Source organism: Coenobita brevimanus, chromosome 93 (genome assembly GCF_032717465.1).
Source record: "Coenobita brevimanus isolate Jiangsu-jjx chromosome 93, ASM3271746v2, whole genome shotgun sequence".
Lineage (NCBI taxonomy): Eukaryota > Metazoa > Arthropoda > Malacostraca > Decapoda > Coenobitidae > Coenobita > Coenobita brevimanus.
In genome coordinates, this window is record NC_137046.1 from 36437743 (window position 1) to 36455449 (window position 17707).

General features: G+C 42.4%; 1 protein-coding gene across 1 annotated transcript; it reads right to left on the bottom strand.

Annotated features, from left to right (window-relative positions):
* Positions 1-285: 285 nt before the first annotated feature.
* Positions 286-17499, bottom strand: LOC145412398 (interleukin-1 receptor accessory protein-like 1). The gene is given in 10 exon segments (XM_080282286.1): positions 286-441; positions 2928-3232; positions 3269-3404; positions 6714-6874; positions 8104-8241; positions 10855-11010; positions 12171-12295; positions 14897-15116; positions 16299-16483; positions 17444-17499. Coding segments are annotated over 10 exon segments (1638 nt in total).
* Between the last annotated feature and the right edge of the window lie 208 nt (positions 17500-17707).

Consider the following 17707-nt stretch of genomic DNA (forward strand, 5'->3'; position numbering starts at 1 on the left):
GAGGGTGGCCACAAACAAATCTCTTCCGTGTTATCCTGCCTCCTCCATCAGACTGCCCTCCCTCCAGCTCTCGCCAATCACATCCATACACCTCTCCACCCCTACCTTGATAATCTATCAAATCCCTTAGTGTTGGTGCTTTTCTCATAAACCTCCTGACCCCCCCGCCTTGATCTCGGAGAGGGAGGCCACAAAAAACATCACCTCCACGCTACCCTTCCATCGCTATCAGGCTGCTCTCCCTCCAGTTCAAGCTACTCTCATTCATACATCTCCCCACCTGTTCTACCCATGACATTCTATCACATCCCATGGTGTTTTTCTCTGGTGGTTGAGGGGCAGTGAGGGCGGTCCCAAATGGAGGCGAACCGTCTGCCAGAACACCTGCTCCGGGTCACCCACACACACCATCTTCATGCACCTGCCCAGCGGCTCACACACCTGTTGTTAGGAGAAAAATTATGAATAGGAATATCTTAATGGTTAATTCTGAGCGACAGGTGTGTGTTTATGAACCTCAAAGTCCAACTGTTACAGATTTTTAGAGAATGGAGGACACCCGTTGTCTGGTGTAAGGATTTTTTTTTTTTTTCTATATTTAATTTGTTTTTCCTTCCTCTGTTCATCTGTTACAAAAAAATCTAAAACAGTGAGCCGTAATGTAGGTAGCGGAGAAGGCTTCGTAGCACTTCCTCCTTAGCGATTTATTCCCCATATTACTTCCAAAACTTCTCATGTATGGTATTTATATCATTTTAAGTCGGTACCGTTAGCAAGAAAAAAAAAAAGGATACAAAATGATACTGATGTGTAATGACCTGAATAAATCGCTGTAAAAGAAGGTGTTAAGGCATCTCCCAAACCACACAGAATCCACCCGATTGTAATAAATTAAATATAATGGAACTTTTGATACCTACCCTTAATTAACTCTTTTCACTTTAACTTGGCCTATAATTACCATCCATCCATCTCAAGTGCTCAGTCATAATATGTAGATTAGCACTAGAATTTGAGACTAGTCACGAAGAAGTGCTATGAGAAGGACGCAGAGCTGTGTTATTGTCTTTTTCTGCTATCGATCTACGTGAAATAAGCTACAAAATGACGAAGATTCTGGGCCAAGTTAAGACAGAATGGTTACAGACATATTAAGCGACACATTAACCCCTTCAGTCCTGCGGCGTATTCTTTAGTTTATTCTTTGCTATCTCCAGACGATTTTATTCAGCTTAGGGAAACTTTTCGACCTGGAGATATGGCCTTAATAAACCCCTTTACTACAATTCCTTCTTATGCTGAGGAAAACCGTAGGCAAATTGCGAGAAGAAATTTGAATATGAGTCCTCGAGTTGATGCGGCTGATGTAAGGTAGCCTACACGGAATATATCATGTTCTTAAATAACAGTGGTGAAGATGACATTTAGAAGCTGAATGCATTTTTTAGATCATCACAGCTCTTCATTCCTTCAGTCCTGTGACGTATAATTTCTGTTAATTTTTACTGCTCCTAGCTATATACGGTTTTAGTCAGCTTAGGCACACGTTTTGCACTAGGGGAATTAGATATGGCTTTCATTACCCACTTCGTTACCTGAGGTACTTCCTGGTGGTAGTGATAACAAAATAGAAAGTGTCATAATAGCGGGTTAACGTTGGACTTTCAAACGACACTAGCCTAGAGCCTGGGAACAGCATTAAGTAGTAAATCTGTAAAGATGCAAGTGAATGAAGGGAATTATCATTTTGCTTGTGGATTAAATAATGACTCTGTAATAACATAAAAGAGAGATGGTATTTTTCATTTTGCTTGTGGAAAAGGGGATTCTGACATTTTTATTACTTATAGAATTTTGTAATAGTAACGTAAAAACAAACTTAAGTGTGTTTTATCATTTCGCGAGAATAATATGAAAATTATTCGATTCATATTCTCAATAATTTTACTGTAATATATACAATTTTTTTTTATATCATTACAGACAATCAATACTATCTGTACCAACAAATTATGTCACCAAGTAAGAAAATAAAGAAAAATTGTTGTTAGGGTCACGATCAGTAAAGTTTGGGAAACACTGGTCTATAGGATTTCTTGATGTCAACAGGTAGATTTAACATTACTGGCATCACATACAAATGCCACAGTGTTGGAAGTACTGTGCTTCCATAAAGATCAATACAAAACAGAATGAAGGCAGATAACACTTAGGTGAAAAGGACTGAATGCTACACGGAATGATATTACTAAATTCTCAGTCTACAGTACTCCTCGTAGCTCAGTGTCTCACTCACTTATAAGTACAAGCAATGGTTTTGGTTGCCTTTGTTAGTTTATGTGTCTGTTCGGCTGTTCTGGCTCTTAAATTTTGGAAAGCTACGCTAGACTTAGTAATCTAATTCTTCCTAGATTGGTTGCTATTGATAACATCTGGGTCGAATTCTAATATCAAGGTCAGAGTCGGAGGTGATGGTTACCAGAATGAAAAAGAATTGTTCCCTGTCTCATGGGCCAGCCTATCAATCTTCTCCCATCCGTTGTGCACTCCAAGTAGCTAAATAACCTGACTTTCCTCCTTTTAGTCACCATGGTTTCTGATACATTTACTTTCACATCCCACGGCCGACACCTTCTTTCCCGTATACCCATCAAACCTAGTTCGACTGACCCCCCCCCCCACACACACACAAATATGAATAGACAGCCAGATAGACAGATCGATATATACAGATAGATATACCGATGTGTGTGTGTGTGTGTGTGTGTGTGTGTGTGTGTGTGTGTGTGTGTGTGTGTGTGTGTGTGTGTGTGCGTGTGCGTGTGTGTGCGTGTGTGTGCGTGTGCGTGCGTGCGTGCGTGCGTGCGTGCGTGCGAGAGAGAGAGAGAGAGAGAGAGAGAGAGAGAGAGAGAGAGAGAGAGACTCACCGAAAACTGTGCAGACGAATGGCGGTCTTTCTGGGAAGTGTCTGAGTCTGTGCAGAAGAAGGGGGTCTCGGAGCAAGGTGATCCAGGGTCTTCGAATCCCTGATTAATGGGTTCGTTGCAGTCTTCTGTGTCCTTCTTGTCTTGTCTCAGACTCTCACGTGAGGCCGCATTACTGCCGCTCACCATGTTGCTGAGACGCTGACTACCGGGGGAGTGTGACTCAGAGGGCTGTGTCAGTTCTGGAATGTTCAGCATGGGACCCGACCGTAAAGTTTCATCAGCATCATCCTCATTTTGTTTATCTTCTTCCGTTATCTTCACTGTGATAACGTGTGAGTCACAGGTGAAGTAGTCCTGCTGTTGATGTTCCGCCACAATATGCCATCCACACTCTGGTGGCACCTGCACCCGCCGCACCACCCGCAGCACCTCCAGCAGGGAGTTCTTCTCGTGGGTTCCTATCTTCACCTCCGGCTCCTGTGCAAGGGACATGGCATGGTAGACGCGTTATTTAATGCTTTTTATTCTTTATACATGCTCGTTCTTACCTCCTCAAGCAGGGTACCACCAAACATGAGAAAGCAACCTCATTCACTTTACTTTTGTCTTTCAGCTGTCGTAAATAATGGCCTATACGCTAAATATAGCAGCTTTAAACCATTTACAAGCAGGCTCCGCTGATCTAGTTTTTCCCAGTCACTGCACATCTTCCTTGCTGTAGATCACTGACAACTAGTCATGCCTCCATAACCATCATTCAGATTTACTCGGTTTCGTACACACCTCTTACTCTCATGGATGCTAAGATCTCCATGAGTAAAATTTCTATCACACTACCCTTCCACCTTCTCATTGGCATCCCCACTGCCCTCACTCTCTCATCTTCTGATAATCAATCTCCCAGCCTCCCAGTACCCATTCTCCCTTTTAACATTTCCACCACGCTATGTCTGCCTCCACATCTTTTTTCTACAGTGTTAGTAATCATCCAGTTAAATAATCTTATTCAATACGTAAATCGTAAGCACTTTATATCTAACACTTCAAACCTCTTTCGGTCTTTAGTATTCAAGTTTCAAGCCTGGTGCTCACACAACACAGTCAGTACCGGTGTTCCATCATACACATACATCTTCACCTGCACAGACACTGATGTTTCCTTACACACACCTCTCAATGCTCTTAATATCTTTGTCATTTCTCCTATCCTCTAGCCTACTTTAAGTTCCTAAGCTGCATCTGCTGCTATGTCCCCTTTTCCCCTCTCCGAAATACCTAATGCACTTAATTTCCTCCAAACTTTTCTCTTTCCGGCTTATTCTTACATAACTGCCGTTTCTACATTTCAGTACCTTGCCCATTCCCTCATGCACACTCAATTTCCTTCTCCCATGAATCCATCCAAGCTAAAATACTAAATAATCAAGTTTGGCGACTGTGTCTGCTGTCTTATGCTGTATCACTAGTCTATCTATCTATCTATCTATAGCCCGACGCCCTAATCCCGCAAAGGGTGGCCGCAGACAAAACGCCTCCAAGTCACTGTCACCCACCATTTGACTACCCTCCCCCCAACTCACCCCCCCCTCCCTCATATACCTCTCAACTCCATCCCTCCACCTCATCCTCGGTCTACCCCTCCCTCTCCCTCCCTCCACCTTACCTACATACACCCTCTTAGTCAGTCTTTCATTCTCCATTCTCTCCACATGTCCAAACCACCTCAGTGTATTTCTCCTAATCTTTTCAACCACATCCACATCTACCCCACAACGTTCCTTCACTTCTTCATTCGTCAACCTGTCCCTCCACGTCACTCCACATGCTCCTCTCAAGTAACTCATTTCCACTGCTCTCACTCTTGACTTGTTCCCCTCTTGCAAGGTCCACGCCTCGCTTCCATACGTCAGGGTAGGGATCACAATACCATCATGCAGTGACTTCTTAACTTCCATACTCACCTCCCTATTTCTCATCACTGCTTTCAGTGTACCAACAACCTTTCTTCCCTGCTGTACCCTTTCACGTACTTCATCCCCCAAAGTTCCATCCTTACTCATCACACTACCCAAGTACTTGAATGCACTCACATTCTCCATATCCTCACCATCCAACCTAACTGCACACTCTGTGACTTCATTCCTCTCAAACACCATAACTTTACTTTTGTTTACATTAACTTTCAGCTTCCTCCTCCTACACACTGTCCCAAATTCATTCACCAAACCTTGCAACTCCCATTAATCTTCACTCAACAATACTGTATCATCAGCAAACAGCAACACCGGAAGCTTCCAAATCTCACCCTCATTCATTAGGGCCACCCCCACATCCACTGCCCTACCTTGCACCTCCTTTACAACCCCATCCATATATATATTAAACAGCCATGGAGACATCACACACCCCTGTTTCAGTCCCATATTGAGATCAAAGAACTCACTCAGCTCACCATCCACTCGCACCGTAGCCCTAGCTCCCTCGTACATACTCTTCACAGCACTCAACAATTTCCCCTCCACTCCATATATTCTTAATACCTTCCACATACCTTGCCTATCTATTCTGTCATAAGCTTTCTCCAAGTCCATGAAGGCAGCATACACTTTCCTTCCCTTCTCTAGATACTTCTCCACTAAACATCTTAGAACAAATATCTGATCTACACACCCTTTTCCCTTCCTAAATCCCCCTTGTTCTTCTCCAACTAACTCCTCTGTCATATGCTTAACCCTATCAATGAGTATTCTACCATATATTTTACCAGTCACACTAAGAAGGCAAATACCCCTATGGTTACCACATACTTCTCTCTTCCCTTTTCCTTTGTACAGAGGAACAATTATACCTGATTTCCAGTCCTCTGGAACCCTTCCCTCTTCCCAAGCCAATCTACACAACTTCCATATCCACTCCACAACAATCTCACCCCCATACCTAAGCATTTCACCACACACTCCATCAATTCCTGGGGCCTTTCCCAGCTTAATCTTCTTCATCGCTTCCGCTACTTCCGACCTACTGATCTCTTCCTCCCTCCTCTCATCTCTTCTTCTCCCAGCCATTCCCCAACCACTTATACTCACACTGCTCTCACTCTCTACATTCAACAAATCCTCAAAGTGCTCCTTCCATCTCCTCAATTTCTCTCTCTTCTCCACCAACAATCTATTATTCCTATCTTTCACTCCCCTACTATTTCCCCTTTCACACTGCCTTACTTTCTTTACCTCCTTCCAAAACAATTTCTTACTCTCCCTCCATTTCACACTCAGATTCCTCCCAAACTCTTCATCCACTTTCTTCTTATTATTTATTTATTTGTCACTAGTAACAATAAATAATTTACTTCTCAATGCCCTCCTTTCCTGGTATTCCGCAGATCTGCTCACCTTCCCATTACCTTACATCTACCTGTGTCACCAGCCTATCCCTGGACAGGTGGAATAGCCATGGTATCAAAATGCATTCTTGACACTACTCCACCTTTACCCCCTACTCATCACCCTCCTCCTTTTCCACCTGGACACATGCCCTGTTCCTTTGACTCTTCACTGCACTTAACCCTCCACCCCTCCCATTCGCACACATGGCCCATTCCTTTGGTTTATAAGAAAAAAAAATGCATATCACCCTCCACCCTTCTCACTCACTCACATACACTGCTCCTCTGATTCTGTATACTGAAGGGATAAGATACCGCAATTATTGCTTTTGAGTGTACATGAGGAGAGGTCAAGGTGTGGTTGACTACTCTGTTAATTCTTTAGGATTCTAGGTTCTTACCTTCAAGATGAGGGAGAGGATGCGGGCTGGCGAGGTGAGGGCTGCCTGAATTCCGCTGTAGGCAGACCAGGCAGCCCAGGGACTGTCCAGGAGGCAGGGCGTCACCACCACCAGCACGCGACGGCACCGACGTAGCACCTTCAGAATGGAGTCAGCCACCACTGTTTGGAAAGCAGTGAAAGACTCTGCATTAAACTCAGACTTCCAGTGCACTAAAATTATGTAAAAACAGTGTCTCTCTTTCCTTTTTAATCCGTTAACTGTCAGGACCATCATCCTAACTCCATTTCCCACTTTATAAATATCGTAGGTAGCATGTTGCCACAGGAAAAGGACAACATAAAAGTAGAATAATTAAGAGAGGCCAGTGCAATGGGTCTGTAGAGATTTCGTAGCACCTCCTCTTTGGCGATTTTTTTTTTTTTTTTTTCACATTACACCTCAGTATCCTCTGTTATGCTATTGATGAAAACTGTATCTATCTTAAAACGGTATAAATAGCGCACAAGAGGATCTATCTATTGCCAGACAACATAATCCCGTAAAGGGTAGCCATTGGACACTGAGTTAGTGGTTTTACAGGGAGGGGCACCAATCCTCCACCAACCCACTTGCTGACACGTAGGGATCACGTATGGTTTGGTTATATGGTTACCACCCAGCGTTGTAAATGGTTTCTTGGCTTACAAGAAACCATTTGGCTTGTCACTCAATGTAAAGCCACCTGTATATTAATGTGTAATACGCAAAATAAAGCGCTAAGGAAAAGATGCTACGTAATCCCTCATACCCCCAAGAGTAAGGTCCGTAGCGTGATGTATACATAGAACAAGTGTGGAAAGATTGCACCGGCATTTGGGTTAAAGTCTGATCGAAGCCGTTTTATCTCCCCAGTAAATAAATATTCCAGTGTTAGAGAGGAACGCCTTCACATGGTGGCACCGATATGACCGGGCAGCGACACTACCCGATTTTACATACGTCCCTCACTCCCCTCCCTATCCCCCAAAGGAAGGACTATGAACCTAACAAGGAGGGCAACTTCAGCCTTTAGTCAACCGAGTTCACATACAGATGGGCCTGGGGTTGCAGTTACTACAACTAAACAACTATGTCAAATGTGGGCATAATTGTTTCCTTTTAACAATACATGGAATTGTGATGGGAAGACGCACAGAACCGTATTACTGTTTACAAGGAATATGTTTTAGAACCTCTTCCTCAGCGATTTATCTTGCATAGTACACGACATAATTAGAATCATTAGCATACAATAAACATTAAGGTGACATACGCAAAACAAATCACAAAGGCAGAGGCACTACTCAAGCCTCTGAAGCTGATGAGAACAGGGGTCATAGAAAAAGCTTGTGTCAGATGTGGAACTCACGATCGCCAGCGAGCATGTCCCGCTGTGGCAGAAAGCAGGTGTAGTGGCAGGTGTCCTCCAGCATGGGCAGCAGCACACCCCACACCCACCGCGTCGACGAGTACCCGTGAACCACCAGCACGTCCACCTGTCCACTCTCTGTAGCAAAGTAAAAGTGCATCTGAGTACAAAACACACACACACACACACACACACACACACACACACACACACACACACACACACACACACACACACACACACACACACACACGCGCGCGCGCGCGCGCGCTATAGAGAGAGAGAGAGAGAGAGAGCGAGCACACACACACACACACACACACACACACACACACACACACACACACACACACACACACACACACACACACACGCACGCACGCACGCACGCACGCACGCACGCACGCACGCACACACACACACACACAAACGCACGCACCGGTCGAAGGTAATTTCATCATCATATTAATATTATAATCCAAACCCTCTTTCCCACTAACACAGGATATGGGGTGGGAGAGATCCAAAGCAGGCACAGGAAAATATAAGGGTAGGAGTATTATCAACAGTGTCGCCAATACAAACGGTCCTGACATCTATTTTCTAATAATAAAACCTTTGACTGGCAAGGTATTAAAAAAAACGGGGGGTGGGAGGGTGCAGGCCCTGTCTTGTGCATTTCTGTACATATTAAATCCATCTGTTTCTATCTTTCGTCAGTTCGTTTGCTTCCTCAGATTTTCTACCTAGGTTATTCACACATTCACTTAAATTATACATCCATTTTTTTTTCTCGCTTTGCACACGCCCCCCTACTCTTAAATTTACTAATATGCATAATTGTTTGCTGACCTCTTAACATCCACTCTCTCTTATTATAATCTCTTTTGTCCCTTCGTGAACTGACTTCCTTACTCCGAATCTTTTGTCAATCTCTGCATTTCATATTTTCTCCAACCTACAGTAAGCAGCCAACACAAACTCCTTAACGGTTTCATTTGTGATACTCTGACTACTGATTTTATATACCTACGTTACTGCAAAGTCTCATACATGCACGTTAATATGGACATTAATGCACCTCCAATCAGATGATTTCGTAAGAAGATAGTAATTTTTGTTAGGAAATACCACGAGAAATGAGACAACATGAATAGATATAATGAAGGGCTATTATGTGTTCTGCTGGAAGCAGCTCAGTTACAAGACGATGACGAACAGAAAGAGGACAAAAGGCGCTGAGGCATTATATTCATATTTTGACTCAAGACTGTACTAGAAGAATCAGTAGCATACAGTGCCACAAACTTATCAGGTAAGCTTTGGAGAGACTATTGTGCTTTATGTTTCGAGAAGTGGGTGGAAAAGTGAAGAATGGCATCGTCAGTACAATTCAGATCACTGAGGTATACTATGCAGAAATCTGCGAGAGAACAGTTCAGTACAGTTCAGTATGTCACTGATGCAAACTATGTCGATATCCTAACGTTATAAACAGTATACAAGAGATTATTATGGTGCAGTAATGAAAACAAATCGCTGAGGAAAACTCTTGTTAAGAAACTATGACTCATCGTAATTTGAATTCATTAATAACCTGATTGTCCTCTGATAACCTTTTTTTTTTTTTACTTTTATCAAGTTATGAATTTCCACCTAGCTATCTATCTATCTATCTAAAATAATAAGTCACTGTGTACTTTTCGAAATATGACCTATATAAATCCAAAGGCTCTTACTTATGTTCAATACTAACTGTTAAACTATGGAAACTGGCTTGGAAAGGTCATTAGTACAGTTTGGACAATCAATCAGTTTGGCTGGAAAAAAAAAATGCTATACCTACAGTACATTTTCTGTTAAGTACTGTAAAATTTAGGGCGAAAAGTCAGTGTAACTACTTTCAGTATTTCAACAATTTTTTTCATTTCTGTGTTTAGGTTTGTGGATATAGAGTGCACTAAATGTACACTCCCCCCAAAAGGTATCGGCCTCTTAGGGTACGATAGTTGTGAAAATGAGCAACTTCCGCGGACACACACGAGTCTATAAATGTGGTGCCTTAAAACATATACCTCCCAACATGTGATTCTTTTTGCAATTTTGAGTTCTAATAATTACCAAAGATAATATTCACACTTGTAATTACAGGATGCCCCATATACAGTATTACAATGTTTCAGAATGATACGTTCTGTAATGGGGACGATACTTTTTTGGGAGGGTGTACCAATATTTGCTAGAAATATTTGATTGTGTCTGTTGGCAGTACATTTACAGGCAGACTTCACGTTTTTATCAATGTCTGTAAATCCACAAACTGTTCGGTAATTTCTAAGTTATCTAAGTTCTTTAGTAAGTTGCCTATATTGAGGCCCATCCAGTCGAATATAAACCGACACAAACCTGCCCCACTGCTCGACACCTGAAGTCTATCAGACAAACTTTAACTATCCACCACGATCCCTAAGATGAAGTATGTCAGTGGACGGAGAAGTGGAGGAGAATTTACCTGATAATTTAGTGCACGTGGTGTTAACTGATACGTGCATGTGGCGTTACCTGATACTTTGATGCATGTGCCGTTACCTGATAATTCTGTGCATGTGGCGTTACCTGATAATTTAGTGCATGTTGCGTTACCTGATACTTTAGTGCATGTGGCGTTAACTGATACTTTGGTGCATTTGGCGTTACCTGATACTTAAGCGCATGTGGAGATACCTGATACTTTAGTGCATGTGGCATTACCTGATACTTTGGCACAGATGGCGTGTCTAAGGCAGAGTGAGATCTGGAGGCCACACCGGAACCACACAAACACAGCCACCCCCACCATGGCCACCGCCGCCGCCGCCACCCCCACCAGACTCCTGTACCGCTCCCGCCTCGCCTCAGATGCCGGCACTGTGGGGTGGAAAGGGTCGTATTTTAGGTGATTTTAGGGACCGTAACACCTCCATATTAGCGATTTGGTATGAATAATAAACCTCACTATCTTCGCGTATGTTACTGACGCGAACTGTGCATCAATAAGGTCTTTGGAGATTCCCTAACACCTTTTCTAGTGACAATCTACACCTTACATTTCGGTGTCCTCTTTTATGTTACTGATGTACGTCATTGATGTAAAATAATTGTCGAAATAAAAACTACTGTATACTGAAGTCTTGAAGAAAACGTTGTTAAAATGTAATATGGTAAATAAATCGCTTACGAAGAGGTGCTATGAAGACTCCCATGCCTTTTAGAATGCAAGTCCTGAAACCAATTGCTTTTAATCCGTTGAATCTGGCGACGCATGTTTTATTTTACTCTTTCTATTTCCTATTTTATTTATCTTATGGTAGAATGTGTGAACTGGAGGGGTTAGATATATTTTATTCCTCATTAACCAACTAAACACACACACACACACAAACACACACACACACACACACAAAGAAATCTCCCCTGAAATGAATAGGCTACATATTGGCTAGGAGCATCAAGGGTAAGCCAAAAAATTACGTCATCAGATTGAACAGGTGAACAGTCTGTACAATAATCAAATTTTGCCAAAAGACGTTATTAAAAAAAAAAAAAAAAAAAAAAAAAAAAGATTAATCACGGAAGGCCTTCAGAAAAGTAAGGGCTAACGTCTCATAATCGGGTCTTGAGAAAATTGTACTTGTTCGGCCATGCTCATGACTATTACACCTTATGATTCAACGCAGTTTCTCAGTACGTAAAAGATTAACTAAACAAACCCTTCTTCGCCATAAAATAGAGCAGAAATTGTAGAACACAGTGGGTGTGTAATATTGCCTCGGTGGCAAGTTGGATATTGCTTTTCTCATGTCCTCTGTTTATGATGCCGCCCGATTAGAGTTTCACTTATGACACTGCTTACTGATACAACGCTGAGATTTTTGTTCTGCTCTTCTAGTCCGTCAACTCGAATTTATTTGGTACTTTCCTGGCCTAAATTAGTCTTGAATATCGATGTATTTGTCGACAAATGTATCTGTCGTCAAATGCCAGTAGACACTAATCCTGGACTGCACGAGAGCTCCGTGTTCACTCACCTCCTTGTATGAGGGACATGTTGAAGGGCTGCACACCGTGGAGGTTTCCTATTCGACACTGGTACGTCCCATAGTGCACATCCGCCACCTTCGCTATCACCAGACGGCTACGTAGTTTGCCTCGTCTTGAAGGGGTGCAAAGCAGGGTAGTAGAGAATTAGATGTGGCTTATACAGAGTGATCAATAAAGAGCGCTCCACTAACAAATCTTCTGGTGATATCTGATATTGTGGGTGTGGGTTTGGGTGCAGCAGGGGGAATAGGAAATGAATAAATGATGTAGCGTACACATTAATAACACCGACTGCACCGTCCCTGCAACACACGATAAATCACCCGACGGAGTGGACGAGGAACGTTATATACGGGCCATCGTGTAGATATGTGTCTCAGCTTTTTGTTATTTCCTACTTAAAACTAAGCCCTGTGCTAAGATGAAGCAGAAGTATGACTTATTTTATTTTGCTTTATTATGTGCAGGATGCATTTTCCGCTGCCATCATTACTATATACTTTGTTTACTTTAGCTTGTCCTACATTTACTTCTACTCTACTCTGAATGCTGAGCTGTAACGAGATTAACACTGGAATATGATGCTAGTCACGAAACTGTTAGTGAAAGGATGTAGAGTTGCAGTATTATCTTATTCTGTCACTGATTTCCAAGAAATACTGGGAAGTTTGAAAATGACATGAATGTTTGCCGAGTTATGGTGGATGCACTATACAAGTATTTAACGCCAACTTCCAGCACATCTGTTGCCTGGTAAAAGCTTCAGTGATAATTTTAGGTGGAATCCGTGAGATAAACAAAGGAGGAGGAGGAGGAGAGTACAATACCCACGCCAACAACTGGTCGAAGGGCCAAATATTTGACTTTGTTCTTTTATCTTGACCTTCGACAGATTAGTTCAAGATCGGATTACGTCATTCTTGCCTAACCCTAAACCCTTCCACCAATTCTGATTAATATCAGATCAGAACTGATGTGGCTTTGTCCGTTAACCTTGGCCTTTGATATTTACCTGTGTCCTTCAACTGATTGCCCTCAATATCCAATTCTTTTTTCAAGCCTTTTCCTCATCCCTTCACCACCACAGTTTGGTCAATATAGGATAAAAACTGCTTATGCTGACCTTGCCCTGTGACCTCGTCCTCTGACCTATTGTTTTCAAAGGCGAAAGCTGTACTCCTTGACTGACTCTTAGTCCTTCCTCTTTCCAAAATGCTTGGTTCATGTTGGATAAATAAATCTTTGAGTTACTCTGTTAACAGTCATACACACGGGCTAAACTTCGATCTTGCCCTGTGACTTTGACCTTTTACGACTGTTCTTAAAATTGTGTTAATTCATTAATGCTTTACTCTCAACCATTTTCCTACATTTGGTTAAAATTTGAGAAAAACTATTTACGGTTATTTCGCTAGGTTAACATTCAACCTAACCCTGTGGCCTTGACATCAACCTACTGTATTTTTCTAATGAACTAGAGCTTTACTCAACGGCTGGCCCTTTACCGTTCCGTTAAATTTTATCAAAATCGGGCAAAAACCTAGTTATTTTTAACACACACACACACACACACACACACACACACACACACACACACGCACACACACGCGTGTATACTGCTAAGGACCGTGACAAGGATTCACGAAGAAAAATGATAAACGCTGTCTCGTAACTCAGAGCTGTTTTTGCAGGAAGGACAGGGTTAAAGAATCTTCCTGCGCTTTTTCTTCTTGCTGCAAAAACAAATCTTAATTGCAAAAGGGGAAAAAAAAGGATCATTACACCCGCGCTCAAGAGGAGAGACTTGGTTATATGCTTTGACTGGTGTGTGTGTGTGTGTGTGTGTGTGTGTGTGTGTGTGTGTGTGTGTGTGTGTGTGTGTGTGTGTGTGTGTGTGTGTGTGTGTGTGTGTGTAAGAAAATAACAGTTTCCCTCCGAATTTAACCAATCAACGCAAGAACTGAATGACGACCAATGTGTAAGCCTATTCCTCTTAAGAACAATGGGTTAAAGATCAAGGTTACAGGGTAAGTACGAAATTTGATCCGTGTGTCTGTGTGTGAACATAATAACTAAAATAGTTTTGATTTGACTGGTATCAGACTGATGGATGGGTTAACGATCATCCAAGGGGTTGACCTATTATTTCTGAGAAAGATAAGTATAAGTTCAAGGTCACAGAGCACGGTTAAAGAGAGAGAATTTTTACCCAACTTGGACCAAACTCTGTGGAAGCTCTAGCAGCCTCTTCAGACCTTTATCCCAGACATCACACTCTATGACCTCGTCTCAAGTCAGTTTAGGATAAAGCAAGAGTACAAAAGTTTGAGTCTGAAAACAATTAATCCAAGCTCAAGGTCATAAGGAAACGTCAAAAGTCAAAATCAAGGTCAATTCAAACGGTTCTGATTTTATTTGAACCAAACTTCGTGAAAGTGTTAAGGGTTAGGCAAGAATGACATACGCAGATTCTGAGAGCAATTAGCTGAAGCTCAAGATCACAGTGCAAAGTTACATATTCGGCTCATAGATTAGTTGTTGGCCTCGGAAACTGCACTTAATGAGTGCTCCTTCTTGTTATTTTTGTTTCTGTTGGAAGCACAAAAAGAGCAGGAAAGAAGAAAAATTCTCCTTACCCAGAAGTCTGTTTGTGAATACGGCTTACACCTACAGCTGCTTCGTAACTTTAAACAGTCAGATTACATAAACTCACTCTCCATCAGTAGGAAGAACTGTGACATTAGGTATCAGGTTGGCGAACTGCATGGAGCCATTGCTAAAGTACATGACCCAGGAGACGGGACTCATCATACTGCCGGTGGAGTCGCCCAGGTACGCCTCGCAGGTAAAGGTAACATTTTCAGAGCCCAGAGGTTTCGTCAAGTCGCCGGAAGACATGTTGGCTGCAGGCCTGTCGCGGTATTTTGTGTCCTCTGTTGAAGTGGAGAGTCGGAAGAGGTACAGTAAGCTTTGGTGGCTAGGTTGTAGTGGTTGTCCAAGTTAATGAATAAATATTATAATCTTATAATCGAACACTGATTGGAAGCACATGAATAACAATATTTAAATACAGCAACATTATTATATCTGGTAGGTGGTGGCGATCATCATCCACTCACTTGATGTAGTGCTACCTACCTCTTCCTTAGCTTTTATCATTCTTTTTCTGTCTGTCCTCCTCTCTTCCTATTTCTCCCATCTTTCCTGTCACTTCTCATTACTTTTCTTTCCTTCACAGGTGGCTTTACATTGAGTGACAAGCCAAATGGTTTCCTGTAAGCCAAGAAACCATTTACAACGCTGGGTGGTTACCATATAACCAACCCATACGTGCTCCCTACATGTCAACAAGTGGGTTGGTGGAGGGTTAGTGCCCCTCCCTGTAAAATAGGTAACTCAAGGTCAAGTGGCCACCCCTTACGGGATTATGGCGTCTGGCAATAGAGAGATAGATAGAACATTATTATTTTTTCTTAGAAATCCAAAACAATTCTAACAAACATTCTTTAAGTAGAAAACTTTCTTTGGAGCAATCCTGCCTCAGTGCACGTATAGCAGATCATTTACAAATAATCACTGACAATCTGGCTTTATGTATGTATACTTTAACTCATAGGAAACTAATGGCCCCCTAGGCATAATGTCTTACCCAGGTATTACATTCAGGTACTTTGTGTGTGTGTGTGTGTGTGTGTGTGTGTGTGTGTGTGTGTGTGTGTGTGTGTGTGTGTGTGTGTGTGTGTGTGTATAAATGGCTGTTTTATATCCATCTATCTATATAATCTATCTACATATATATAAGGCGTTGCCCCTGAGCAGAGGACTTTTGGACTGAAGCGTGTAGCATTTTATGACCGGATGCCCTTCCTGATGTCTACCAATGACCCTTGGGTGGATTCGATCCTCCGACCCTTCGGTCAGAGCGGAGCGCTCTAACCCACTGAGCCACGGCTGCTACATATATACATATATACATATATATATATATATATATATATATATATATATATATATATATATATATATATATATATAAAGTACATCATCGTAAAGAAGGAAAGATGGTTTTTAATTAAGGTTCCTGTTAAACGTACAAATAATAACGTCGTGCTCACCGTACACCTGGAACTGGGTGGTCCTCGTGATGGTGGTGCCGTCAGGGTAGGTGATGGTACATGTGTAGTTGCCCTGGTCGCTGAATCGGACACCCCTGCTCTCCATGGTGTACTCCCCACAGTATGGGTGTGGGCGAAGGCTGCTGTGACTCTCCTCCCACGGGTACGTCTTGCCCTTAAATGACCTGTAGCAATGATATTTCATTTTTATCTACATCTTCTTTTGTTCTGTTTCCATTGGCTTTTTGGAGAAAAAAAAAAAAAATAACGGAAGAGATGTAACCCACAGTAGCTATATATACGCGCATTCACTTGCTGTGCATGCCCCTTTGTGGGGAAGTGCATCTCTGAAATACAAGTGGCCAAAACGCCCCTTACATGGCATCACTCTGATCACTCTGATCACACACACACACACACACACACACACACACACACACTTGCATAAAGCTGTGCACACTGACAGAAGTGCCATTATGAGTCCTGAACATGTAAAAATCTATGTCCCCAGCAACCTACATTTCATCTAATGAAGTTATCGGAGAAGCATAATAAATAGCCAAAACATGGTAAATATTTATATACATGTCGTTGGCCTAAGGCGTTTAATATGATGCATTTGATTCTGACATTCATTTCCGTCGGCATAAAGATATTAATTTAACATAACACAACCTCTTTACAAAGTGTAGGTATGGTTGCCTTCCTGTGATACGCAAGTTCCATTGTAAACGAAAGGGAATATTATTAGGGAAAGAAAACTGTTTATTCGACGGATGTTTTATAGAAGAACAGTGGCTTAGAAAAAGATGCACTATTGGTTTTTCCCGGCATGAATGTGGTGCAAAGGTTGTGTGTGTGTGTGTGTGTGTGTGTGTGTGTGTGTGTGTGTGTGTGTGTGTGTGTGTGTGTGTGTGTGTGTGTGTGTGTGTGTGTGTGTGTGTGTGTGTGTGTGTGTGTGTGTGTGTGTGTGTGTGTGTGTGTGTGTGTGTGTGTGTGTGTGTGTGTGAGAGAGAGAGAGAGAGAGAGAGAGAGAGAGAGAGAGAGAGAGAGAGAGAGAGAGAGAGAGAGAGAGAGAGAGAGAGAGAGAGAGAGAGAGAGTAAAACAACAAGACTGAAGTACCGAAATCAACACAAGGCTTTACCATGCTATCTTAACTCCTACGGTAGGCTCAGGGCAGCAGTACACCGTGCCCTTCATCCCCGCGTTACGTGTGTCACTGATGAAGAGCTTATCCTTGAACGGCTGCGCATCCTCCCGGTCACAGGGACACGTTTGGCCGGCGCTGTTGCTCGTGGACCTGCGTAGTAGTAGTAGTAGTAGTAGTAGTAGCAGTAGTAGTAGTAGTAGTAGTAGCAGTAGTAGTAGTAGTAGTAGTAGCAGTAGTAGTAGCAGTAGTAGTAGCAGT